This window comes from Kryptolebias marmoratus, linkage group LG10 (assembly GCF_001649575.2).
Source record: "Kryptolebias marmoratus isolate JLee-2015 linkage group LG10, ASM164957v2, whole genome shotgun sequence".
NCBI lineage: Eukaryota > Metazoa > Chordata > Actinopteri > Cyprinodontiformes > Rivulidae > Kryptolebias > Kryptolebias marmoratus.
In genome coordinates this window covers 16,051,558-16,078,753 of record NC_051439.1, presented here as the reverse complement: position 1 = coordinate 16,078,753, position 27,196 = coordinate 16,051,558, and the positions used below count along the sequence as shown (strand labels likewise).

General features: G+C 38.5%; 1 protein-coding gene across 6 annotated transcripts in view; it reads left to right on the top strand.

Moving 5' to 3' along the window:
* The window catches only part of col12a1a (collagen, type XII, alpha 1a), a 50,803-nt gene extending 35,770 nt beyond the window's left edge, over positions 1-15,033 (top strand). For 5 of the 6 annotated variants that reach the window (XM_017414211.3, XM_017414220.3, XM_017414203.3 and 2 more), the window contains 20 exons: positions 146-310; positions 444-482; positions 571-709; positions 1,180-1,322; positions 1,859-1,968; positions 6,015-6,173; positions 6,382-6,459; positions 7,206-7,292; positions 7,730-7,783; positions 8,158-8,253; positions 8,594-8,647; positions 9,341-9,394; positions 9,663-9,716; positions 10,254-10,325; positions 10,409-10,444; positions 10,525-10,591; positions 10,685-10,867; positions 11,233-11,310; positions 12,220-12,390; positions 14,162-15,033. In XM_017414211.3, coding sequence (XP_017269700.1) covers positions 146-310; positions 444-482; positions 571-709; positions 1,180-1,322; positions 1,859-1,968; positions 6,015-6,173; positions 6,382-6,459; positions 7,206-7,292; positions 7,730-7,783; positions 8,158-8,253; positions 8,594-8,647; positions 9,341-9,394; positions 9,663-9,716; positions 10,254-10,325; positions 10,409-10,444; positions 10,525-10,591; positions 10,685-10,867; positions 11,233-11,310; positions 12,220-12,390; positions 14,162-14,310 — 1,988 coding nt within the window. In that variant the 3' untranslated portion in view covers positions 14,311-15,033. Of the gene's footprint in view, positions 1-145; positions 311-443; positions 483-570; positions 710-1,179; positions 1,323-1,858; positions 1,969-6,014; positions 6,174-6,381; positions 6,460-7,205; positions 7,293-7,729; positions 7,784-8,157; positions 8,254-8,593; positions 8,648-9,340; positions 9,395-9,662; positions 9,717-10,253; positions 10,326-10,408; positions 10,445-10,524; positions 10,592-10,684; positions 10,868-11,232; positions 11,311-12,219; positions 12,391-12,966; positions 13,166-14,161 lie in introns of those variants that run through there. The other variant, XM_017414230.3, reaches the window with a different exon arrangement.
* Positions 15,034-27,196: the final 12,163 nt, after the last annotated feature.

Sequence of the window (27,196 nt, the reverse complement as noted above, 5' to 3'; positions counted from 1 at the left end):
AATGAAAATTTCTCTTCTACACCAGAGCTGAAGCTTGTGGCTGATTGTTTAAGAAATCCTTTTAATAATCTAATGAGGCCTGTGTTTTTTTTAGCTTAACACTAGCCTTTGTTTATTTAGTTTATTATATGTTTTTTGCCTACAGGCTATAGCGTGTTTGTGGTCGGAGTGGCTGATGTCGACATGAGAGAGCTGACAGTAATTGGCAGCAAGCCCAGTGAGAGACACGTGTTTGTCGTCGACGACTACGACGCTTTTGACAAAATCCAGGACAACCTGATCACTTTCATCTGTGAAACGGCCACATCCAGTAAGACAGATGTTGGATTTTATCATTTAGACACTGGTTTATTGGAGGAAGCTTACTTCTCCAGATTAAACAGACATAAATCACATTATTGAAACCCTAATCTGTTTTTCCACCTCCTCTAAACTTCTTACAGCTTGTCCTTTAATCTACATGAATGGATTCACCACACCTGGTAAGCACATAACTTCATTTTATTGACATCGCTCAAAGACTTTCGTGTCTTTCATTGTCTGGGTTTGACTCTTGTTTATTCCTTTTAGGTTTCAGAATGCTGGATGCTTTCAACATTACAGACCGGACATTTGCTGGCATGAATGGCGTGTCCATGGAGCCTGGTTCCTTTAACAGCTTCATTGCCTACAGGCTGCATAAGGATTCCTTCCTGAACCAGCCCACCAAGTAAGAACTGAGGCCAAACTATATTTGTGGGGAAAAACTGAGAGAGTGTATTTTTTGCATTGTGCATACTCTTCATATCGTCATACCACATACCACAGCTTTGGGGGTCACATTTAAATGATGTCGTGCAATTAGAGCTGCTGACAAATCTGAACCGCTTTGGGATATTTTGTTAATATGTTTAATATGTTGGAAATTATGCAAATTTAGCATGTGTGGGTATAGCCACTGATTGAATGCACGCAAATGAAAACACTTTGAACAACTGCAATCCAGAGGAGATAGAAAAGTCTTTCCACATGGGTGCAATTTAGGCAAATCCGAGTAGGAATTGTTTGCAGCCTGTGTGACAAACTGAATTCTGTGTCTTTTGCAGCAAGGTTTGATCTAATAATGGTTTTGTAATAAAATGTTCCAGCTAATACTGTGATGAGATCTTGGTTTTGACTGTATGTTTTTATTGTTAACAGGGAGATCCATCCAGATGGTCTTCCCCCATCTTACACCATCATCCTGCTCTTCCGCCTCCTGCCTGATACACCATCTGAACCGTTTGATCTCTGGCAGATTGCTGACAAAAACAACAACCCTGAGGTTGGGGTCACTATGAACCGTAAGTTTCCACCATCACCTCAAAGGGAAGCTGGTAAAGTGGACTCAAGTCAACCACTATCAACCAGTATCTTAACCTGCTGATTTTTTTCTTCTTTTATTAATTGGCTGCCCTCAAAAGTCATGACATTTCTCAGCAAAAAATGATGTCTGAAACTCTGGCATGGAAGGTGGCGGGCAATATGCATTCCTTCAATGAATGCTAGGCCTTAATTTACAAAAACCCAAGCTATTGATCATTTGTCAGTTTTGTTGTTAGTGGATTTAAAAAAGAAACATGACAGGCTTTAATCCACTGCTGTCAGCCTGAGTTTGGATTTGCTTTGACTTTATTCTGTTGTATAAATCTCTAAATAAATATTTCTTTAAAGACTGTGCTACCACACAGAGTGAAAGGTTGGGGAAAAACTTTATGTAACTAGTCCTAAAGCCTGCAAGCCTCCCCTTTCTCTACAGCCATATGTTCCTTGTAGCCCTGAACTTTGCGTGCATCTTTCGACCCTGTCAGGGATTCATCAAAGGCTTTTCTCTTTTCAGCTTCCAGCCAAACAGTCACCTTCTACAACAAGGACACCCGAGGAGAGATTCAGAAAGCAGTCTTTAATGAAGCACAAGCAAAGCGAGTTTTCCATGGGAGCTTCCACAAGGTAAACAAACTGCATGACTCCTGAAGAGACCATTATCTGCGTGATATTTTTAAAGGTTCACTTTATGTGGACAATTGGGGGGTTTTATATACTGTTTACATTCTACCTCCTTTCACATCCTTTTATATGTCTCTGTGTGTCTCTTCCGTCTCATTTAATCCGCCTGAATTGTCTTTTAAAGCGAAGCTCTGAGAAGCACCCCATGCTATGAAGCTGTATCATGTTACATCCAAAGGGTTTCTGCTTTCAATCTTAGTGTCAGTCTGCTGTCGAAGAGATTTTTGGCGCCTTTTTTTTAATGATTTGACAGTTAAGCTTTGTTTTATTTGGTCCTGGCATTTAATGTGATAAATGAACTTTGAAGGCCATAAATAAGTTTAAAGAGTGGTGGGAGAAAAATTCAGAAATCCCTTGGTGGTGTGATTGTTTGGTTGAAGACTGGAGACTGTTACAACCACAATTTTCCCCAAAATTCCTGTTTATTTCAAACAGGATGTAGCAAATTCTAAGGTTATGTCTTCAAATTTGTTTTTTTCTAGTGCTGAAAGGTAAAAGTTATAAATTTAAACATCTTTATGGTCAAAAAGATGGAAATCATTCCTTCTTATAAATGTAAATGTTGAATCTAGATATTTGCATCATGTAATTGCCTGTATGTTTTTCAATTTTTCTGTTAGCAACATATCTCATGAACCACTGGATGGATTTTAATGAGATCTCGAAATAATTAGTCGATGCACATCTACAACCTATTAGCTTTTGAAGCCAACCTTATTTGAGATTGTTCCACAGCCAATTTATCTTAGCTAACACAAAAATAGCTATAACTCAGTCATTCTGACAGATGTTGAGCTTAAATCTGGTGTTGTAATAGTTCAGACTCATCCTCAAAACCTACTTTGAGCACAAACAGCTTACGCAAAATCTTTTAAAAACTCATAAGTTTTTGGAGTGGAGTGACCAACTTAATAGTAGCATTTAAGCAACACTACTTAAATTTTTATAAAAAAGAGATTAAAGAACATCATCTACTTTTCAAGCCATCTGCCAAAGGCTTGTGTCTAACTTGTATTATTTTATAAAGACTTCTGTTTTTCTTTGTCAGTTAAACTCCTATTGGACCCTTTTGCCCAGCTCATAAACTGCAGCAATTTGGTTTCCCACGAAATGTAAACTGAGACATCAAATGTCTTCATGTACAATGCAAAAAGGCAAGGGAGTATAAACTTCTCGTTATGCATCAGCACAGAGGGGTGTGGACAGTAGAACAATAGAGTACAGTAATGTCTTCATGCAGGCTTGAATGTCTTGACTTAAAATCACCATTTTTCTTAAAATTGCATTTAAGGTTGGACGCCAAGGAGGATGGCTTCCATCTTTCTTTCTAATGCCAAGGTTATCAAAAATGAATAACCCCTTGTTTAATCAGCAACATCAAAGTTCATCCACTTACTGACATGACAGAGCACAGAGAGCTGTCTTGGCCCACAGATCAGAGTGACTTGCCAGTTTGACCACTCAACGTCTACACAACTAATTTTGGGGTAACTTCATGAATGAAAGGGGCTTTGAAAAAGGTTGGCTCAGTTTTTGATGTAAATGACATCATTTTGTTTATGCTGGTCTAGTTGGACAGCAGCCTGATCTTTGTGTGTTTGTGTGTTTTTGTTCTCTCAGCCTGTGGCTGTAGTGGAGACTGTAGTCTGAATGTGCTCCGGGTGGCTAGTTTGTGGTGCGCTAGTTGAGCTGGCGAGTCCGCAGCGGTCGATCCAGCTGCTTATTTGTTGGTCTGTTCAGTAAGTGCCGCTGCTGCCTGCGGTGATTATGTGAGTTTACATGTTGTCAGTGGTTTTCGGAAACTTTGTGGCTCTTTCAGAGCGACCTCAGTGAGTGTGAGTTGTTGTGTCTGTGCTGAGATCTCAGCGATAGGGATGAGCCCTGTCCAAAACAGTTTCTGCTAAAGAAATAATTCAATTTTCCAGGTCCAGTATCTTAAGTCAAAGCTTCTAACATAAATATCTGTTTAAATATCATACATTGTTAGGTCAGAGAGTACATGTACTCTTCGAGCTAGTTGTTAAAGAGTGACCAAGGCTAGAAAACGTGTGGTTTACTGCCTCTCATGACATGTTGGAAACCTCTGAGGTGTCTGCTGCTGCCTACTCACTGACCCAATGGGAAACCTCTCCCACAAAAAAATGGTGTAAGTTCCTGTAAGCCAAAGTAAAGGGAAGTTTTCTTGCGATGACTAATCTTGTGTTCAGAGATTCAGTACATTTACAGAAAGCTTGACCTTGTAAGTTCCATTTATATTTAGCTGCAACAACTTGCAATAAGTCAACAAAAAAGCAAAGACAACACGGGGAACTAATAGGAACAAATTAGTTTGATATAAATTTATCATCATATAATAAAAAAGAGGTGGCGTGACGGTGCAGTGGTTAGTGCTGTCATCTTGCAGTGAGGTCACAGGATCACTCATGCTCCTTTTCTTTATCTTTGCAGCTTTCATCAATACTTGAATAAATCACCTTTTCCTAGCTTAGCCAAGTCCTCTTAGTAAACCTAAAATTTATAACATGAATACAGGAAACTATATATTTATTTTTCCTACTAAAAAATAAAAGATCCAATTATCTTGTCTGTTTGCATACCTTGTCTGTTTGCATGTGTCATATTAAAAAACATGAGCTTCCCTTTTAGGGAGAAAAATGAGTTTGAGTTTTCAGAATTTATCTCAGCACCATTTGGATTAACGCTAATTTGACTCTGATTCTGTTCTGATCATTCATTTGCTTTTCATCCCAACAACAACAAAGTAAATCTTTTATATTTTTGTGGTAGAAAAGCCTGAAACTTAATCATTGGTGAAATCCACCGAATTTGGGCTGCAAGTCTTTCAAGATTTAGGACTTTAAGAAATGAAAGACGAGTCAAAGTGGAGCCAAGAACAATGAAATCTTCCCTCAATAAAATCAAATCATGCGACAATTTCAAATGCATTGAAGTTGAGATGGAATTAACCTTGAAGAGTGCACGAATATACTTAATAAAAGTTGTCCTTTGTCACCACTTTGGACCAACTCCGACACAAACCATCCAGGCAGGAACAGTGGTTGCTAAAAGCTAGTTTTCCCAAAGCTTTATTTTCCACTGACTTAAGTGTTTTTATTGGGTTTACTTACTGGTCAGTGAGGTAATATATACATGCTCATAATTTGCCACCCCAGTGGATCATCCAAAGTTGTTTCGGTAAGCCCTCAAGAGCATCATCTTATTTGACATCTTTGCCAGGACCCTCTGATAAATGGCACCCTTTTCGTTTTGTGGTCCACCAGATAGTTTGTTCTGTTGCCAAGGAAGTAGACTGTAATTTTGTGAATGGTTGCCAGGCACTATGGCCTAGTCTGTGGTTGGTGTAGCTTTGTAGAAAAAAAATGAAAGCTTGCTTTTTCCTGACATAAAGAAAAGCTTGTTTGACTGTTGAGCTGAGGAAAATTTGCAACTGCAAAGGGAAAGTATGGAAAGTGTAGGACTTTTGATGGGAAGCCACAGAAGATATTGTTTCAAGATGTGGAATGGGGTTCTTTTCACAGGAAACTTAAAAATTTGGCACTTTTTCATTCGGTCGTTATATAATCGCCAACTACCTTGGAAAGACAACTGTTGCATATTTCATTTTTTTATGCTTCAGCATCTGTAGAAACATAAAATAGTGATCTCTTGCCAAATCAGTAATCACTTGAGAGTAATTTTAAAGTCTGTGCTTAAAAGGTTTTGCAAAAGCTTAACACTTCTAAGCTTTTGGAAGTATACAGCCTCATGGAAGCCCTTTTAAAAAGAATTCTCTTTCTGTTTTAAAGGGCAAGAATGACTCTTTTAAGTATAAATGAATGCAAAGCACATCTTTTCAGAATTTCTAATGTCCTTGATACCGTTTGCCAGACAATTGTGCTGCAAAAAAATTGGCAGAGGTGAACTTTTTACAAAGACGAGAATGTTTTGTTAAAAGCAGCACCCCTTTCTCCATCTTCTCCCTCCTCCAGATACACATTACTGTCTCTCCTGAGAAAGTCAAACTCTTCGTGGACTGCCAAGAGGTGGCAGAGAAGCCCATCAAGGAGGCCAACAACATCACGGTGGAGGGCTACGAAGTGCTTGGCAAGATGGTCAAGTCTGCAGGTTCAAAGAAGACATCTGCACCAGTAAGGACCAGAAAAGTCAAAGCTGTTGAAAATGCTTGTAGAGAATTATAGAAATAAACATCTAAAAAATCCTGACAATTAAGTCTCCTGGAGGAATGAAAGACCTGAAAGCTCCTATTGTTGTCTGTTTTCGACTCTGCACATTTTCATCATAAATGGGACGCCACTTGTAGCACCCTTCAACATTTTCTCATCTTCTGTTGTGTAGTTCCAGCTCCAGATGTTCGATATTGTCTGCAGCTTGAGCTGGATCAGCCGGGACAAATGCTGCGAGCTGCCAGCCACAGTAAGTGTCGCCTCACATTCAGAAAAGGTGCAGCACTGGGATGTTTAAACCACATGCATACCACATTTTTTACTCATATTTTTACTGAAACATGTATTTAGTTTTTATTTTAGGTAGATATGATTAGACTGCAGCCTTATGTTCATGAGCTAGTATGTGGTCATTAAGTGAAAACTAGACAATAATTTGAAGAAAAAAAGATCTCAAAAGAACTGAAAAGAACCCCGTGTCTGCTGTAATTTTGCTAATCTGACCATTTTCAGCATGAATACAAGTCTTCTTTTAAATCACAAAGCAGACAGTAAATAGCATTCAATCAAATTCTGTATGATAAATACAGGATGCCTGGAAATGTAGCCAATTACAAGCAATTCATCTGTAATTTGCTTCAGATATTAATACATCACATCAATGATTGCAGTGTTACATAGCTCATTATGTTAATGACTCTCATTCGGAAATGTGGTTGAGGTCTGCAGCTACAGAAAACCCCACTCTATCTTGCTGCAATCATATTTTAGACATAGTTCCCTTGGGATTTTTGAAGCTAACATCAGCAAAGTATAAGGCATAATTTTCCAGGACAAATACGGAAAAAAATATTAAGTTTTTTTTTTTGTACTTTTTTTTTCTTTGTGCATTACAAGGTCAGAACAAATTCTTCATCATCAGTATGCACAAAAAGATCCTGAACTTTGCATGTACGTTTATTTCAGTTTATCATCTTTATTTTTTTTTTTCTTCAGAGAGATGAGGCCAAATGTCCATCCCTTCCCCACTCCTGTACTTGCACACAGGACAGCATCGGCCCCCAGGGGCCTCCTGGACCTTCGGTAAAGACCAGATATCAGTGCTTCTAGCCTGTCTTCACCTGTTAAAAATGTTTTATCAGAGGCCTTGGATGGTTTGAAGAAGATGATGATAAAGCCATGCTGTTGTATTCTAGAGTTACATTGAAGCCACAGTTTCACATTTGCTGTACGGTTTGAACTTAGAGGCAGAAGATGGGCTTTGAAAAGGAAGTTTATTTTTCCCCCATCTGGAAAGAGCAGTTAAGGATCAAACCGACATCCTGCAAAACATGTGGGCTCAAGGAGACGTGTCAAAAGATAAATACCTGCTGAAAAACAACAATAAAAAGAAGAAATCTGGAATGGGTTTATTTAGAAAATTCACAAAGGTTTAGTAGGGATTTCTTATTACTTTTTAGGGTTTTTGGACTCTGCTTCACTTATGCTCACTCCAGTTTTCTGGCTCCTCTCTTTTCAAGGGTGCACCAGGATCTAAAGGACCTCGAGGAGATAGGGGAGCAACTGGCAACCCTGTGAGTCAAACTTCACATCTCTTATAGCATGCTATAAATATGACAGGCTTTGCTTTCACAAGTCCTTATTATCTATTATGGGTAATTGGATTATGATAAAGGTCCAACTCTGAGTGTTTAGGTATGACAGCAGCTATTGCTGCACTGTTAGCAAATTGCACACATCTGAAATCAGTTAACGACTGTATATTTTCCCACAGCTAGATTTAGAGGAGGCTCATGTAAAGTGCTTCAAAAGTTCATTTTCCAAAACTTTTACTGTGATTAGATGAATTGTCTCTGCATTGTTTTGATCAGGTTCATTTTTGTTGTTACATTTGTTCTAACAGTTGTAGCTTTGTAACACCTTGCTGATGGTTTGTTTATTGTTGTAGGGTGGAATGGGTCCACGTGGCGAGCCAGGACTCCCAGGCTCAATAGGACCACCAGGTCCCCAAGGCCCTAATGGACTTTCTCTGCCTGGACCACCTGTAAGTTAAGAAAGAAATGTTATCAGTGTAAACCGATTTGGATGCTACAAACAGGTCGCTGCTTTCTGATTAGTGCTTATATATGCTGATGCGTGAGTGTGGTTTGTGTGAAAGTTGTAGAATGGTTGATATGATCTCTGCTGCACCAGTGAGTGGGATTTATAACTAACGTCAAAACATATTATACTCCCGTCTTCTTTCAGACAGCAGGCTAAAGTCTGTCATTATTTCCTTATATTTCTTATAAAAATATGGCATCAATCATAATAACAAAGTGAGAATGATAAAACAGAAGACTAAAGCCGAGTGCAAACCTCTTTCTTCCTTTCCTCATCCTCAGGGGCGCCCAGGACCAAAGGGAGATCGTGGAGACCCAGGCATTCCTGGACTACCAGTAAGTACCCCTTTCTCATTTGTGGTTTATGAACAGGAAATGGAAGAGCAGTGTTACTACTGGAGCCTGAACTCAGTCCAAGAACCAGATTGAAACCACTCAGAGTGGGGGGTGGTCTAACATCATCAGGGGGACCCACACTCCAAAACCATTCTGTTGATTGACAAATGGTAGAAAGGCACTGATGCAGTTAAATAGTTATAAAACATGGACTCATGTTACTGATGGGGAGGGGAAATGTCCCTCTCCAGCCTGAGGAAGACTAAAGTTTTTGACTTCCATCAGAAAATGAAGCCACATTTACTTTTTATCAGGTTTATTTTTCCACATTCTTGGTATCAGTGTCTGAAGTGAAGCTGAGTCATTTTATGATGTGTGGGAATTATTTGGTGGAAGGGAAATTTTTTTTCATGTGGGATGGTATTACAAAGCTGACGTCATTCCCGACTCCCACCGTTCAGCTGGATCAGCACCGGCTAGTTACTCTGAGATCAGAGTGATCAAATATGGAAGAATGTTCTATTCTTTAAAACTTATGAGACACAAGAGACTTTTTTCCAGTTTTTACAAGTAAAATATGTTATCATATTTGGCCAAATAAGTTGGGAATTATTTTCTGTATGTTCAAAGTTAGTAGTGGCTTTAGGGATCTATATAAAACTCTTTGTTAAAGTATGTGTTCTTTTTTCCCAGGGTTCTCCTGGGCCACGTGGTCCATTGGGCCCTATTGGACCAAGCGGAGCACGGGTAAGCTCTACCTCTAGGCCTGCACAGACTACATACCATGAACTTCAAAGCCTTTAAAATGGATTTAGCTCATGTCATAAATGCCATTTTACTTTTGAAAATACAGCTATTTACAATGTTTTATCAGCTTTAGTAATGGTGCTATTACTTAATTTGAAAAGACACACTTGTGGCAAAACCAAACTTAAATATTGACAATGATGTATTACTTTAACAGAGTCTCCAGGGAGCTGTAACTCATGTTTGACAGTATGTTGTTTCTACTTAGGGGCCACCAGGAAAAGAGGGACAAGCTGGACCAAGAGGCCCACCAGGGCCCATGGTGAGTGTCTATGAGCGCCAAAGAAATCCTGCTCATAAAAAAAAAAAGTGTACTTTATTTTCCTGATACATTATATCTGCAACAATTACTCCTCTGGCTCCAGATTTCCACTCTGCTGGAACAGCACATAAAAACCAGACCGGGTCCCCCACAGTTGCGAAAATGATGCATGCAACCCTCATTTTCCTGTTTCTGCGGTTTGCAGAGGTCTGATTCTGCTTAAGCCAGCCATCATGTTAACAGGCGATGCGCCAGCATAGAGTACACATGGTCTATAGCATCCTGAGTGCTACAGGAGCAATTAGGGTGATGGTTTGTGTTGGAGTGTACATGCATCCTGCTTGTACTGCCGTCGTGCATGTGTTTTCATCTCCTTTCTACTGTTCTTGGCAGCTTTTGCCCCCCTCTGCAGATGTCAAAGCACAAATCCAAACTTTGACGCTTGTTTTACAACCATTAACTGAGAACAGGAGTCAAACACTGCAGTTACTTTTTACTCCTTGAATGCTAATTACATAAACAGAACTTTTTTTTTAGGGAAGCCCTGGAAATCCTGGTGTACCCGGAATTACTGGAAAACCAGGGAAACCAGGAGACCCAGGAAACCAAGTATGTATTAAATATAAGGAACAGATCTGTTATAAAATAGACCAAAGTTAAAGCTCTAACTTCATCGTTTTTCTTTTTAACAGGGACCTATTGGCCCTAAAGGAGAAAAAGGAGAGAGGGTACGCTTTTATGAGACTTTCACATATATCATAGTTGAGAAAATAACCCATCTCCTCATGAAACTGTCTTTGATTCCCAGGGAGACTTTGCATCCCAGAACATGATGCGTTCCATTGCCAGACAAGTTTGTGAACAGCTTGTGAACAGTGAGCAAAACACGTTTTGAGCCTCTGGAAATTTTATTGTCCTTGAAATGGACAGCTTACCCAAATCCGTCTGATTTTGTCCTGTGATTGCAGGCCAGATGAGCAGAATTGATGTTCTGCTCAACCAGATACCTTCTGGATATCGCAGCAACTCTCCAGGGCCAGCTGGTCCTCCTGGTCCCCCCGGTTCTCCGGGAGCCCGAGGAGAGCCTGGCCAAACTGGTAGACCTGGTTTCTCTGGAAACCCAGGATTACCTGGAAATCAAGGAGAAAGAGGTGCATTTTCTTTTCTTCATTTATCAAATGCTTGGCAGTGTTAGAAAACAGCTAGCAGGAATGTAAGACAGAAGAGAATGAATAAAAATTAAAGCAAATTTAATATCTTGACTGTAGTATTTGTACATTTATCTTTTATCGTCTACTCCTACTCCAAATTGAGGTTTTTCAAGTATTTTTCAGGCCCTCTCCATGCTAACACATTCTGGAAAGTTTAATTGTTGAGAGATGTCAAATCAAAATAAAACAAGTTTGGAAGAATCCTACCTTCTCTGTAGATACTTATTCAATTCCAGATCCTAATAATTACAGCTAAACTGAATTTATCTGCCTAAAACAATATTTTTTATTTGCTAAATTTTTAGGTTTGCCAGGAGAGAAGGGAGAGAGAGGATCTCCCGGAGATGGTATCAGAGGACAAAGAGGCCCACCTGGACCGCCAGGTAACAGAGTTTGCATTTTTCCCGAAGAGGAAAGTCAATTTGTTCAAGAACTCATCCAATCAGATTAAAGTTTTGTGGTAAATGTTGTCTTCCAGCAGCTGGATCCAGTAATAGTTGACTCCCACCATTAGATTGTATCCACACACTTGACTTTTTCACCTTTTCGTGGTCATTTCTGAGATGCAGAGTACTCCCATTAGTCCAGTTAAAAATGACACATTTCAGCCTGAGCTTTAATGTACCTGCAGTATATGGGACTCAGACACCATTTGGGCAGCTGCAGTACATTAATTATTTGGCTTGACTCCAAGCAAAGTCCCAATTCTTTCCTTTTTTTAAGGATTTTTGTCAGGTGTATATCCTGCCTAACTCAAAGTTATAGTGTTGTTCTTTAAGCAGCTTCTTCTTCTTAAGCAGTGTTTTGTCTAAAGATTTCCTTTGGGAACTGATCACAAAGCAACAGGAAGTGTCTGCCCCACAACACCAAACACTGACAAGTTTGTTTCTGAATGAAGTGAGAAAACCAGTTCTAGTGGGAGGAAGTCCATTCTCCTGACTCAGTATGTGTTTGTGTGTGTGGGGCAGATTCAAATTGTTGTAGAATGAGCTTTCTCTGGTGGCTTCATTGACAACACATGGACTCACTTAGAGAGGAAAAGAATGGAGAGAGGGGGGGGGGAAATTCCATCCTGAGTTTGTGCCGTCTAGACAGACGGACCGGGGGTAACTCTACACAACCACAGACTACATCCCTCTTTTTTTTCCGTCTTAGTCAAGCTCTCTAATTGAGCCATTGAGAAATTGAAGTTGCTGCTTGGTGACCCCAGCTGTTTCCACAGAACGTTTACAGGTGATGTCAGCTGAACTCCAGGGTCCCCCCTCCTTAACTGGCCTCACTCTCATTTGCAGGGCAAGCAGGGGAGTCAAGAAGTGGTCCCCCAGGTGCTACTGGCTCCAGTGGGCCTCGTGGCCCTCCAGGTCGCCAGGGTACTCCAGGTGTGAGAGGACCACCAGGACCCCCTGGATACTGCGACTCCTCTCAGTGTGTTGGCATTCCTTACAACGGACAGGGATACACAGGTACACTCAATACTATCCAAGTCCTGCATGGTTGACATGAGAAAATAGACTAAATGTATGCACACTAATTACGTTTTCCACTCATTGCTCAAGTTTATTGATAATGTATGGAGATATTGTAGGTGTTTCCTATTTAGTTTCAAACAAAGAGTTGTTACAACCTTTTCAGACATAATGCAAGTACGGAAGTCCTCACCAAAAAGACGTAAAAATAAATAAATAAATAAAATGAAATAGAGCAGATGCAGGTCATACAAAGCCAGATTAGCTGCTCATTTATTCAATTTTTTACACTTAATGTATTTTTTGCTAAAGTTAAAACAGGACAGTCACATGTACATGATTTCAAAATATGAATATGGTCAAGCCTTGGCAAAAGTTTCACAGCAGCTGTTCTGGGGACGTGGGTTTGACCTCATGGACAACTATCATTTGATACCTCCATACATTTGATGTTCAGTTCTGAAAGTCGCATGAAAACATTCTAGCCATTAATGTATGATGACTTGCATTCATTGAAAAGCTTATAACTTTGTCCAACAGCAAAATCTCACACCCTTTTTGAACTGTTTTCAGGTATGGCATAGTAAGCTTTTTAAGTCAACTGTGCCGCTTACACTCTGAAGTCCAGTTCTGAGATGTTTGCCCGTTTGCTTTGGGGCTTGTAAGGATAATCACCATGGACATAATTGCTGAATATTAAAACAAACATTTTGAAAGCCAAAAAAAAAAAAAAAGAAAAGGATAAAAAAAGCGGAATGGAGTGTACTGGCACTAACATCATATCACAGCTACAAGCTACAGTGATGGCAACCTGCTGGCCTGTTTGCATCTTGAACCACAAACCGTCGGGAAAAAAATAAAAACAGAGACTGAGCATTTCTACGAAGGACGCAGCATGTACAAACACCAGCCAACACAACTACTAACAAAGAGGATCTCAGAATATTAATGTTGAGGTGATATGTGTAAATAAAACTAATGTTTTTGCCTTGTAAATGACCGAACCAGGATGTTTCACTAAAAATCATGTTAACATCTTTATTGAGCTTGTGCCTCATAACTCTCTGCTTACTTACTGCCAGCATAACCTCTTTTTTACAACATCTAAGTGACTTATACAGCTCTGGTCTAGACTGAAGCATGTTTCATTTGTACTTTTAATTGTTGTGGCCTTTAATTACATTGGCCAAATCAGTGCAATTTTTCCCTGTCATTTCATTTTTTTTTATTTGTGTTACCAACTCATCATTTTTACTGCAGCTTATTAAAGGTCGTGTCAGACTGAACTAAGACATTTTGGAACGCCAATGCGACAATTCAGATCTTTTGAAGTGGGCTTCTGTGGAAAGATTTTGAACAAACAATGTACTGTAGCTTTTCAAACAACATCAATGTAGAGAAGTAGAGAATTCCAACAGAAATATAATTTTCCTACTAGAATAAGTGTGACATTGTAAGAATGACATTGTAAACGGCTTATAAAATTGCCTTTGTCGGTTTTTGAGATTAGGAGTTGTTATAAGATGGCAGAAATCCACTTTCTTAGCTTCGCTCAAACTAACCGTTAGTTTATTCCTGTCTGGATTGATGAGCTATTGTTTTTATTTTTTAAACTAAGACGTCTCTACAACATGTAATAACCTTTCCACAAAACCTCACTTCAGATGATCCGATGTGAGTTTTAATCTACAGTGTAACTTTATGTCAATTGTTCACGTAAATAGCTGTTGAAACAACCCAAGTTTTGATTGGCCAAATACTTTTCTAGCCACCCGCTACCAGCCTGAACCTGATGTAGCGTCTATACCTGTGGAGCCAGTTGGAGTGGCTGAGCCAATTCAATCACGTGGTTACACAAGGGGCCAGCGAAGACAGAGATCACTACCACAAGACAATACAGGAAGACTAGCATCATAGCTACAATCAGAAGCTCTCAGACAGAATGCTATTAAAATAAGAATTTCATAAACACTTGAGAGATGCTAATCAGAACAAAACTAATACTTGTATGGGTTTGATACCTCTGGCTCTATTGAACATTTATATATTTTTTTGTCATGAGAAAGTTTAGCAAGATGAATAGAAATCTTTATGTTACAAACCTGTGTGCTTGCTAAATGTTTCCCTTCAGTGTCTGCTTGTAATATAACTGCAGGTGTTCAGACTCCAGTTTGTAAATCACCAATCATGTGAAAACCATCAAAGCGTATGTGCAAACTAGTACAATATGTTCCTTAACAGTAAAAAAAAGTCTGTTTTTTTTGTCCAATTTCAAATTGTAAATCTGTTCCGGTCTTGGTTACAAACAAACAATTTTATGCCTAAATATTTCTTTATTGTGCTGTTTTGTGCTGCCTGTAAGCAATATGGTAATCTGACTATCTGTAACAAATCAAATTTGTTTTTTGTTTTTGCTTTGTTACCAAAGGTTAAATTGCATGATTGTGTTGTATATTTACTGAAGTCAGAATATAGTTGTTGTTTTCTATCAAGGCAGTTTGGATTTGGTGGCAAGACTATTGACGTAGGATTGCATTTCTCATGTTTCAACTGCACAATTTGTGAATTACACACAGCCTTATTTTCTTATTTATTTCTGAAACGGAAGAGGCATTTTTCAATAAAACTACTGAAAATGTTTGTTTTGGCTTTCTAATCATTTGATTTTGTCTCAGAATGATGAAGTAAACTATCCTGTGCATCGTATATTGTGTATAGAGCCAAAGCTCTGTTGGCCGGACCACCACAGCCTCGGATCTACAGCTGCTGTCAGTTCTGAATTCCCTCAGATGAATTCATTTGATCACAAGTGACAAAACCGACTCTTCTCTCCTCAAGTCTGTGAGAGATATGCTTTGAAGTTATTTTGACAGCTAAAGATATTTTGAGCTCCCCTGAAAGTCAGTTTGTTTAAAAAAAAAAAAGGGGGGGGGGGAAGGAGGGAGTTTGAGGATGACTTCACCATCGTGACTTTTACATAACCACTTGGAATTTGTCCCATCAGGTCCTAATGATTATCTGGAGACATCTCTAAGGAAACAATGCAATTACATTTGAGCCGATACAAGTATTTCCACTCGTTGAGCATGTCTAATGGTGCCATAAGAGCTATACAAACTGTTTATTTTGATGAAAGCAAAACATTTTTGAGGAGTTCTGCACAAATGCCAGAGATTATGGCTGGGAGTGAGGTACTGAGGTCAAGATCACCACAACAAGTAGATGCGTAAAAAAAACTCCTTTCAGAAAACCCTTTAATGTTCCATCTTTATATCTTGACATCCACAACAAAATTGTGAAGCACCCATGGAAAACAATTCAAAGTTCATACATGCTTTTGCTTCACTGAAGTTTGACAAAAATAGTGGATGAGTGTGAGCAGCTGGTACATGTCAGTCATCAAAGAGGCCATATGGGTCTGCGTGTGAGAAAAATATTCCAGTATAGGAGCGTATAAATCCACAATCTTAGACTTGGTACATATTTTATATTTTTTTGTAAAGAAAAAAATTCTTAAAACCTTACTCTTTTCTTCACTTGGACTTACTGACCCTATTGAAATATGTGATATGCTGTTCATATGTTTCAACATCAGGCTCTGATTTTTGCTGAAATGTCAATATGAAATTACCTAAGGCAGTACTGAGGCCCATAAGTATTTTTTCCCTCTGGAGCCAAATCAAGTAATGCTTTCTAATGCCAAAAAAAGTCTTTATTGATACTTGACACCATCCCCACTGTACTACAGTCTGGTTTATATATATATATATATATATATATATATATATATATATATATATATATATATATATATATATATATATATATATATATATATATGAATATTTATTCAAGGTTGTTGACAATTCGGAGTGCATCTGTGTTCACTTTGTGGTAAGAGTTTCAAGTAGGCTAGACTGCAGTTGTTGCAGATTTCAGCGTGTTTCTGCTTCATCTCCAGTCATTCCTCCATGAAACAGCAGTGAGAAGGTCTCTTTTGAGGCAGTGGATTAAACTGTGTGATTATATTAAGGCTTTACTTCTCCCCATGAAGAAAAAAATTTATTTTTTGTAAGTACTGACCTTTTGGATAAAGAAACAAATCCCACTTTCACATCTATCTGTGACATTTTGTAGTGAGTCAGACATCCCAAAGACCCTATGATCCCAAATTTGTGGTTGAGGTTAGGTACACAGGGTTTTTAATACTCAAGATCAGACTCAACAATTATTTTCAAGCACCCTCAAAGGCAAAGAAAATTATAACTACCTGTACCTTTTCTGGAGCTGTTGCAAAGTATTGCTCATAGTTAAAAGAGATTACTCAACTTGTTAAAAAATAAGTTGAAACTTTTCAGATTTGACTCAAAACGGGATTGATTATTGTGTCCTAACGGAGTGTTGAAATTGGTGAAATGGTGATCCTAGAAACCTAAGCTCTTCAGACTAGACCCTTGACAACAAAGATCCCTAAGAACGTAACTCAGGAAAAAAAGCGATTAGACCCTGGGACCTTAAGAAACTCAGAACACAGTAGCCTAGTAACATAGGAACCACTGGAACATGCAATCACAGCAACATATAATCTTGGGAATTTAGGACTATTAGAACTTGAGAGCCTGGAAACACAACCACCCTTTGAACCATGGGAGCTTTGCAAATTTTACCTCTGGGATTATAAATTGTTAGGGTATAGGACCATGGGATCAGAGGACTTTTTGAATTTATGGCTTGGAGCAATAAGAAATTTGGGACTAAGAGCCCTGAAAACATAGCAACTATGGAAACTCTTAGAGCTTATGACACTATGAATCTTTCATAGTGCAAAATAAGGAGTAAATATCCTTGTGACTTTTGTAACCCAAGACACTAGGAATATAAGACACTTGTAAATAAGGAAACCATTACCAGAGAAGCCTAGGAAGATAAGATCCTAGGAGCATGGAACCCCAGGAACATGAGATCCTTGGAACAAAGAACTCTATAAGTAGATAACAGTAAGATGGGAGTCATTAGGTGTTTGAAAAGATTACAGAAGACAGGAGCATAAAGAACTGCAGCAGGCCCTTTAAAAACTTGATAGGTTTGGTCCTTATTGAGCTTAAGTTGAGTTCTTATATAGTGTAAAGGAGAAATTTATCAGATTTTAGCATGTAGTCAAGGACAGAAATGTGAAATAGCACAATGAAACATAAATATTACAGAAGGTAGTGTTTTGCTCAACTTTGAAAAGGGTTTTGACGTATACAAGGTTGAATTTACAACTCTGAAGACTCTCTAAAGACCAGGTCTTAGTATGGCAGGAACAGATTCCTATCAGCTGTGCATTCCCAACTTTGGCCCAAAGTTCAAAGGAAGCAAAACTTACTACAGCGATGCAGCAGTTCCTGATTTACTGCAGAACTCTGATGGTAAAGAACAGATAGAATCTTGCACCCTTTTTCAGCAGTTTACATTTACTGCTAATAATTGCAGTATTTTGTGAGCTTTTAACTTCGTCACATGATACAGAGGATATCAGGCACTAAATGAGATGTTTGAGTCTAGAATTTTAAAGGGATCAGAAGAGATGGAAAAACAAAGTTTGTAATAGGAAAGATTTCAGCACAATTGTCCTAGTTAGTATTTTTGGGATGAATATACGTCTAAATGACATCCAAACTGTCCACAGATATTTAGGTTAAAATTAGGTTAAATTTGTTCTAAAAAATAATTGTTTTCTATTCATTAGACATTTGATCTTCTAGCATTAAACGTCAGAAAGATGCCAGAATTTAGCCAAGATGACACTTTAAATGAAATTGTTTTCATCCAATTTGATGCATTTTCCTCTTTACTCGATATCATATATAATTATCTAGCTTCTTTCATTTGGTGTCTTGGTGGTTCCTCTTGTCTCCTTTGTTTCACAGAGCTGATAAGTAACAAAAAAATTGGAAAAGGTTGAGCATTTTTAAGACACTTAGCAAATGGCTGCAGATGTTTGGATGAAGCGTTGGGTTTTTTTAAAATCACAAACTTCGAACCAAGCCGAACCACATGGAACCAGTCAGCAAATAGAAGCCACAACTGTTTGTCGTTAAACACAAAACTTGCTTGTAGCAATTAGTTTGCAAACGTGATTGGTCCAAATTTTTGTTTTGGCTACAAACAGAAACTTTGGAGCACGGGTACAGGAAAAAAGGATGCAAACTTTCCAATAAAAACCAACATGATAATTGAACTTTTTGGATATTTTATGGTATTCAATTAAAACTCAGTAGAATTTTAGTCTTTATTGTAAATAAAGGCCATCATGTCAGTGAAATTATTGTGCATTCTATTTTAACAATCTCAGACAGGTTTTAATTTTGACTCAAAAAAAGGGAACAAATGTGTAAAGAACTCCTGTGCCCTTAAGCAGCCATGAATTAGGACAGAGTGGCTTTAATTCTGGGCCTGCCAACTAAAACCAGAGGAAGGAATGAAGTAGCCCTTTTGAACTTGAAGGGGGGGTTTAACTCCTCAAAGGGCAAATATTCATTCAGCACACAGACAGTAGGTTTCCATTTGCTGAGATGCCAAAAGCAACAGTGGAGCAGTACTCCCTTTTGAATGTGGCAGAACTAACAGTTCTCCAGCTGACATTGTAAAAATCAGAGCTTTGGTTTGGTCAGAAATCATTCCTTAAATAAATAAATAAAAAAAAAAAAAACATGTCCTCATTTGCCCTGTTACCTGTCACCAAAATGTCAGAGCAAGGTAATTTGTGTTTTACAGTTCAAATCACTAAAATTAAATCCAGTGTTTTCTCTTAAAACTTCTTAAATTATTATGTTGATCTTGAACTTTTATTTGACAGCTTTTCCTGTCGCTCCACCATGAGCTACTTGGAAAGTTGATTACTCCACTCCAGTTGTCCAACAGCCTAAAATGGAAAATAATTTGTAATACATTCCTTACATGAACTGTGATACAAGATTTTCTGCTGCCAAAATAAGTTCTCTTTGAATTATTTTTTTTGCATCTATAGCTTTAATGTGAATTATGATGTTTTGTTGCCATTAAGAAAATAAAAAAAATACATCCACATCTTTGTTCAAAGCACCCTGTGCATATGAGCCACCCAGGAACCATAAACAGCGTGGGTCTATTCTCGCTTGTCTCAAAGATCACTCACTGCTTACTATTTTACAAGCCAGGCAAGGCTGTGAAAGTCCTTCACCCCGTTTCAGCTCCACCCTCCTTCGTAGGAAGTATCACACAGAGCGCAGCTGTGGAGATCACTGGTTGAAGGCCAGCAAGTGTTTTGATCCCTCTGCCGAGCTTATAAAGATCGTACCGATGTTGCAGGATGAGCTGCGGTGGTGTATTTATAGAAAGCAGAGGGTGGTCTCACATGTTTTATTATTGTGTGACTCTGGATCTAATGAGGTGACACTCAGAGCATCTTTGTAAACATCAGATAGGGATTGTTGTGGGAGGAAGTGGGAGATGAAGATCAACTTTCTTTCATGTCTCCAGTCCATAAATGCAGATGAACCTACCTGATATGTCACAATGACATTTATTCATAACCAGATTTAAAAATACTTGAATAAATTGCATTTTTATTCTTTCAGGCAGCTGTGGAGTACTTAAAAAAAAACAAGGGATCCAATTTTTTATTTGATCCATCTTCTTCTGTTAAAACCCTTCTTATTTGTCAGTGTTTTCAGCCAAGTAAAGTATTATGGCTTTGCAGAAATCAAGCATCATCTGACAGCTCAAAGTGACTTTAGTTAGTGTGTTTCAATAAAAACCATCAGAAAACAAAGAGGAGCAGTATGTCAAAGTGATCTAGTTTGAATCGAAGATGAAGAGAGAAAAACATGTTGAGAAGAAGCCATCTGTGGAATCTTGTATTAATTAAGTTGCTTGCAAACAGAGAGAAGTTTAGTGTGGGAGATGGAAAACTGTTGTTGTTCTTAGCATCAAAGAGCTACGCACAAGCCTGTCAAGCAGGACTGCCTAAAACGTTGCAAACTAATACAAAAATTGTTGCCTATGTGCCAGAAATAGTTTTGACATCAATCTAGATCCACATTGGCTCCAGGCTTTAAAAGAGTTCAAGATTTTTTTGTTTTGGGGGTAAATTTTATTCTCACTCTTAGTTAGAACCAGGAACCATAACAATCTGATTTAATGTAAGAAGACACTTTTTTCCCCACCATCCATCCATTTTCTGCAGCTCATCTGTGGTCAGGAGGAAACTCAGACTTCCCTCTCCCCAGCAGCACTCCCCTGCTCCTCCTGGGGGATCCCAAGATGTTCCCAGACCAGAGAGGATACCTCCAGAATTCATTCAGTGAGTTCTGGTTCTACCCTGGGGTCTCTAAGTGGGGCGTCCCCAATAAACCTCCCAGGAGGCATCCTAATCAGATCCCTGAACCACCTCAGCTGACTCTTTGATGAGAAGGATCAGCGGCTGCAATCCGAGCTCCCCCTGGATGATGACGCTCCTCGCTTCATCTTTAAGACCATCCTACAGAGGAAGCTCAGTTCAGCCGCTTGTATTCAGGATCTCATTCTTTCTCTTGTTATCAAAAGCTTTCTCCTTTGACTCGACTATTTATTAATTACAACCAACAGAAGCAATGCCCCCATTAATGTGGACGAGAACCCGATCCATCAATCCATCTCCCGTTTCAACCTACCACCAGTCATGAACTAGACTCCCAGATACTTAAACTCCTCTGTCTGATGTAGAGACTCACCCTTGAAGTGGAGGGAGCATTCCACCTTTTTCAGGTTGAGAACCATGACTTTCCTCCCCGCCACAACAAATTTAAAACCCAGCAAGCCGAAAAATGACACTACAAGGTTGTTAACTTCTGGCATCAAAAGGCCTCAATTATCCACACCTTTTCTGTGCATTGCCCCTTAACATGAAACTGAGGTGATTTCTGATCGCAAATAATTGCCGTAACGTGGTGGTAATATATCCCTTTTGACCTTTACACATAAGAGAAATATTCAAAGTAAAAATAGTTTCAAATATTTCTTGTAATATGTAAGACAACTCTTGTTGACAATCAGTTGGTCCACATTCATCAAAATAACTAAGCTTACTGAGCAGTCCTGGATGAATTCTGCTTCCTTGGTTGGATCTACACATTTAAATCTGGTCACATAACCAATAAGCATAGTTCCTATTTTTAAAGGATGTTGATGAAGAAAGATTTATCATTATTTAGTTTAAAAAAGGTACACATGGAATCATAGTAGAAAAACCTATAAAGTGGAGAAAAATAAATATCTCTTCGTACAAAATTTGTCCTTCATGTCTGTGTTAACGATGGAAACCACTAATCAAAGCAAGGTATGGGCTGTATAATAACTGACCAAGTAAAAAGTTAAAAAATCTGGTTAATTAAAAGCCAGAGAGCTTTATTTTAGAATAGCTGGAATATATTTTGGTATTGAGAGTACAATTTACACACTGGCTTTATTCAGACATTTGCGTAGGCGTTGGTGTGAAGACGGCCTAAAACACAGCGTCATCCCAAGGGGGAGAGGAAAAATGTGCACTGGGTTCAACATTGTGCTGTGTCATTCTTTCCTTTTGGGCTACAGCAGCTGTCGGCTCTGTAAACCCCCAGCGGAGGAAGGGTCTCCATGACTCGGCTCCCAGAGGCCAGTGAGAGCAGGAAAACGTGCCTACTGTTCTGGTAAAGGCAAGGAAAATGTGAGAGAAAATCTCTTCCAGCATGGGGCATGATGTCATTCTTTTTTTATGACTACAGGAAGTCTACAAACAACAAAGAATACATTGTCCTTTAGAGATAATTGTAAAAACATGCTTGGAAACACAAGAGACCTGTTCAAATAATTCCCATTAAGTGGTATTATTGTGGAATTACACAAACATTAAAACCAGGGGTTTCCTCACTTAATTTGACCACTGATAGTTATGAGTTTCCATCAAAAACTCTAATTAAAGGGTGGGAAACGGTTCTGTTAAGTACACAAAATACATTTATCAGTTCTGTTATTGATCATGTAAAGTGCTTTTGTTGCACATGCACTCTAATACAGAGAGGGAAACATTTATCATGTTGATTGAAGCTTAGATAGAATTTCAGATGTTCTGATAAAAAGATGACTGTTTTACTATAACATTTTCACAGTGAGCTCAGTATTTTCCAGTTTTTGCCCATTTGATTTTGGTCAGTCTGCAATTTTCACTTTGTTGACAACCTTGTACTTTTTACAAGTTTTTGAAGGAATTTATGACATCTGACAATCCTTAAAAAAGATGACTTTGAGGCAGAGATTTTTCCTAGTTTTGTGTTCTGGTTTGAATTTAATTATCTAAATCAACAGTGTTTAGAAAAAAAAGGAAGAAAGTTGTTAAAAGCATTAACATTTAATTAAATTCTTGTGAACAAGGTTATGCATTTGGCCTGAGGAAGTGTTTAAAATGAAAAGCAGCAATTTAATCAAAATCATACTTTGCAAGAGAGCTGGACTCTTGCAAGATTTGAAAGTACCAAGATAATAATAATGAGAAATCTATTGTACTAAAAATGTAAACAACTTTAAATACTGATTCAGTGTTGTAAAGCCAACTGGTTTGAGTCTCCTAATCTTGAAGGTTGTATTTTACAGTATTGAGTGTTGGGATTCTATATGTTTTAGATAACCTGTGGTGTTTCATTTGCTTTACAGGAAAAATTTAGGCTCTTAAGAGAATATTAAATGATTTTGTGATGCGATCAGTTTAACTAGAGACCATTTTTTCCCTCTAAATAAAGAGAAAAATAGCAAAAAATTAAATAAAATAAGTGTGGATAATGAGTGCCTTTTTTCTGACAGACTATGGCTGTGGTGGTTTTAGCCAGATGCTTTTTTCTTGGTACTTTAAAAAGACTACCTAGCCAGATAGTAATGCAAAACAAACCAGTTTTGATTCAATTGCAGCTTGGTTGACAAAGTGAACACACCAGCCAGAATGAATTTTCCTTGGAGGGCAACACTGCTCACTCAAAACACAAGTCAGGAAGCTCCAGCATCTGGAAAGACTTCGGGAAGAACAGTTCCTTTTTTTAGATAACGCACGTATGGCGGAGCGGTTTGGGTGGAGGGCGCACTCATGGCGGATCATATAGGGATTAATTATCCCAGTTAGAAAAGAGAAACGAACTGAAACTCTGGGAGAAAGACACATATGGCCTCTCAGCCCAATCTCATATAAGCAACTTGAAAAAGATGGATGGAAGGTTGGAGCAAAACAAATAGTAAGTCACCAAAACAAACAAAAAAATTCCTCAGGGTTTAAAAACTCAGTAAATTCCAGGCCGTTAAGTTTTATAAGTTCAAAAAAAAAAAAAAGTTAAGGAGAAACTATAACTGAGCTGCAAAAAGTAACATCAGGGGGTCTCCAAACTATGAGAATCTATCCTAAAGGTGAACTATTTATACCTCAGGTTGATTGGCTTTGCATATGGTTAAATAAATATACTAACAGGTGAACTCTTGGTTTGGCAAAGTTCAAGTCTGTTTAAACAGAATGAACTAGTTGACTTATTTCTGACCAGTTTAAGTCCAGGAATCACATCAGGTTTAAAAGTGGTCTATTTTGATTTTAAGCTTCCATTCCCATCCACACATTCGAATTTAGGCTTCATGTTGTTTTTATTAGACTGAGGAAGAGACACTAATTCCCTCCATACTGCTGCTGTTAGCAAGCTGTAAGCAGCCAGAGGGATTAAACAGGCACATGTGTCTCTCACCGGTCATTTAGAGGCACTTTACAGCCTCACATTGAAGTTGTTGTTAAATGGAACAACATAAAGTACATCGAGTCTCGGTCAGCTGACTTGGTGTTTCCATAAAAATCTGTAAAACTGTCACCATGATGAAAGGTGGCTACTCCTGCTTTAGAAGTATCAAAGATACAGCACTTAAAATTATGACATAAATCACTGATCTGAACCCGCTTCCTCTGAACTTTCCTGAAGGAGACTAATTTCTTCCTAAAATAAAGAGGAGAGGGGTGGCTCCGTGGTGAAGGTGCTTTAGGGAGCCTGATGGCCTTCATCCGTGTGGGAGGGACATTCCAGTCGGATGATAGCGGTTTCATAACCCTGTCCATATCAGAGATGGATTTCACAGACGGCTGCTGTCTGACGAAAAACCGGATGACAGCTGGAGGAGTTTTCCTGCCTTCACCCCCGCTACAAATATTGTGGGGTTTAGTGCAATAGTTCTTTTCTGAATGTGATTTTTTAATGTACTAACTAACAATTTTGTGGGAAAAAAACACTTAAATGAACAATGTTTTGTGTCATAGACTCTTTCGGGGAGATGTATAGTGATGATCAGTGAACAGTTGCTACATTAAAGGTTTGATCATTTGGTTTTCTTTGGCCCCAAGTAAAACCTAATTCCCCAACATTTTTGCTTCTCCTACGAGAACATTGAGGTGGAAAAACAACAAAAACAAAACAACAGCGTTACTTCTAACTACAGCTATTAAAGCCAGGTTTTTGTAAAACAAGATCAGTCATATATTTATGATCTAGTAAATCTTCACGAAACAACAAACAAAATCTGCTTCATGGGCTTTTTGTTTTTTTCCCCCCCCTTTTATTTGAAAAGACAATTCAGCCCAAGAAGAGCAGGGATGCAGATGTAGAAATAAAAGTTAAAATAAATTCTTATTACGGGAATGGCAAACTAAACATTAACCAGAGCCAATCAGATAAATAAAACTCTGCCGTGGTAAAATTCTAAACTGACAAACATGTTGTCTTTTTACAATTAGTTAAAAAGTTATAGTTCTGTTTGATGTTTTGCCTCAACATCCAGCTTGTGGGTTCATTTTATAGAAAATCCCATGCTGAGATGATTCTAAAAAGCTGCATAATAATCTTATGATTGAGAACTCTGCTTTTTAATTGGTGGTTTGAACATTTTGTCAACGCTGATCAATTTTTCTGGTAAATGTCTTTGCACCGCCGCTGAAGAAAGCAGCCCATTCACTGTGGAAGCTCATTATGGTTTCTAAAGGGAAACCTAAAATGCAGGTTTGATGTCTGATGAAGTTTGTAATTTCGGTTTAATCTTCAGTCTGAGATGTCAGCTGATTGTCTGCGGTTACAATTTTGGTTTTCCCCTCAAAAAAAATACTGTAGATGCAAAGACTTGGATTTGGAAACATGGTGAGGTGTTTGTCACTGTGGTAGGAGCATCAATGAGCTTTTTTTTGTCCGTTTTATTCTGCTTCAGCTTTTTAATATTGTCCAGAAAATAAGCCCAATCACTCTGGTGTGTTGCATAAATATAAAGAATGAAATAAAAACCCCTCTCATTATCATGCACATATACAATGTAGTTTATAGTGAACTCTGTCAGAATGTGGTGTTTAGTAGGACTAAAGTGCAGACACAGAGGTGGAAAAGCAGAATAAAACAGATAAATAAATAAAACTTCAGTAATGAAATAAAAAGACTGTCCAAGCAGCAGCCCAAAGTCAAGAAGAAAGCACAATGAGCCGAAGCAGAGACTTTAAGTACTGAGAGATGTGATTACTGAGAAGGAACAGGTGTGGAGAATGAGCAGGTGTGAAAACTAAAGGCTATGATGACTGAGGAAAACTAAAACCAATAATACAGGAGGGAATCTGAGCAACAGAGATCTCTAAGGAATCTCTAAATAAAAGAAAAATCAAGGGGAAAAAAATATGGAAAACAAATAGACTCATAAAGAATGCATTGATACATGAATAAAGAAGGTGTTCTTTACTATTAAGTAACAGAAAATTGGATCAGACCATCCTCTGGTGAGGTTTTTCTGTATTTTTTAGGTGACGTGCTTAACTAACAGGCTGGATTGTTCTCATTGTTGTCAGGTGTAGTCACTTTACTGTCATTCTTTGGGAAATTGTACAGTATTCACACAATTTCTAATAGAAGAAGGCACACGTTTATCTAAGGGGCAAAAAAACCCAACAACTACTTTACGTCCTCACTGCAAAACTGGCTTTAGGACTTTGAATACTGCCAGTAAAAAAGAAAGAATGTCAAACAAAAGTGTGTGTTGGATGCTTTCTTGGCAAACATGACTCAGATTTAGGCCTCGGTTTTCCTGTTGGCAGCCAGAAAATTACATATCTAGCCTTGAGTCGGTGCTCTGGTCTTGGTCACGTCATGGACAGTCAGCACATCGCCAAAAGCAAGGCAGACCACCCCCCATTCATCATTCAAATACTGGATCTATTGTGATATTTACCTCACCTATCTGTGAGAACACACTGCTCCCCATGTGTTAATCATTACCCAATGCTAGCTGTAGCTCAAGATGTGCCTGAATATCATTCCAGATTTTAGCATATGCTTTTAGTTTGATTTCTTCTGTCCCTTTGTCCCGTCGGGAGTTTATATCTGAAAGACTGTGACAGTCTGGCTTTTATGTAGATATAACTTATTAAGACTAATAGGACCGATGATTACACATCAAATTCTTTTGACTTTCACATTAAGTTCAAGATTGCAGCTCGGCCAGTGAGTCACAGAAGAAATGTCCTCTCGTCTACTGAGTCACTGGGCTGGATCTTTCACCAGAAATCCTCTGACTGGATGTGTCACCGTTTCAGCCACTGAGACCAAGTTCATGATGATTCGCCTCCTTGTTGGAGAAGCGGTGACGCTGCCAAGTGACTGGAAAAGTTCAGTCAGCCATTAGCTGTGTGGCTGAAAGTCAGGAAGTCTTGTTGCACACAGGATCTTCATCCAGCTTTTCAGCTTTGCTTGAAGTGAGTCCATTTCAAAAGCTCTGTTTC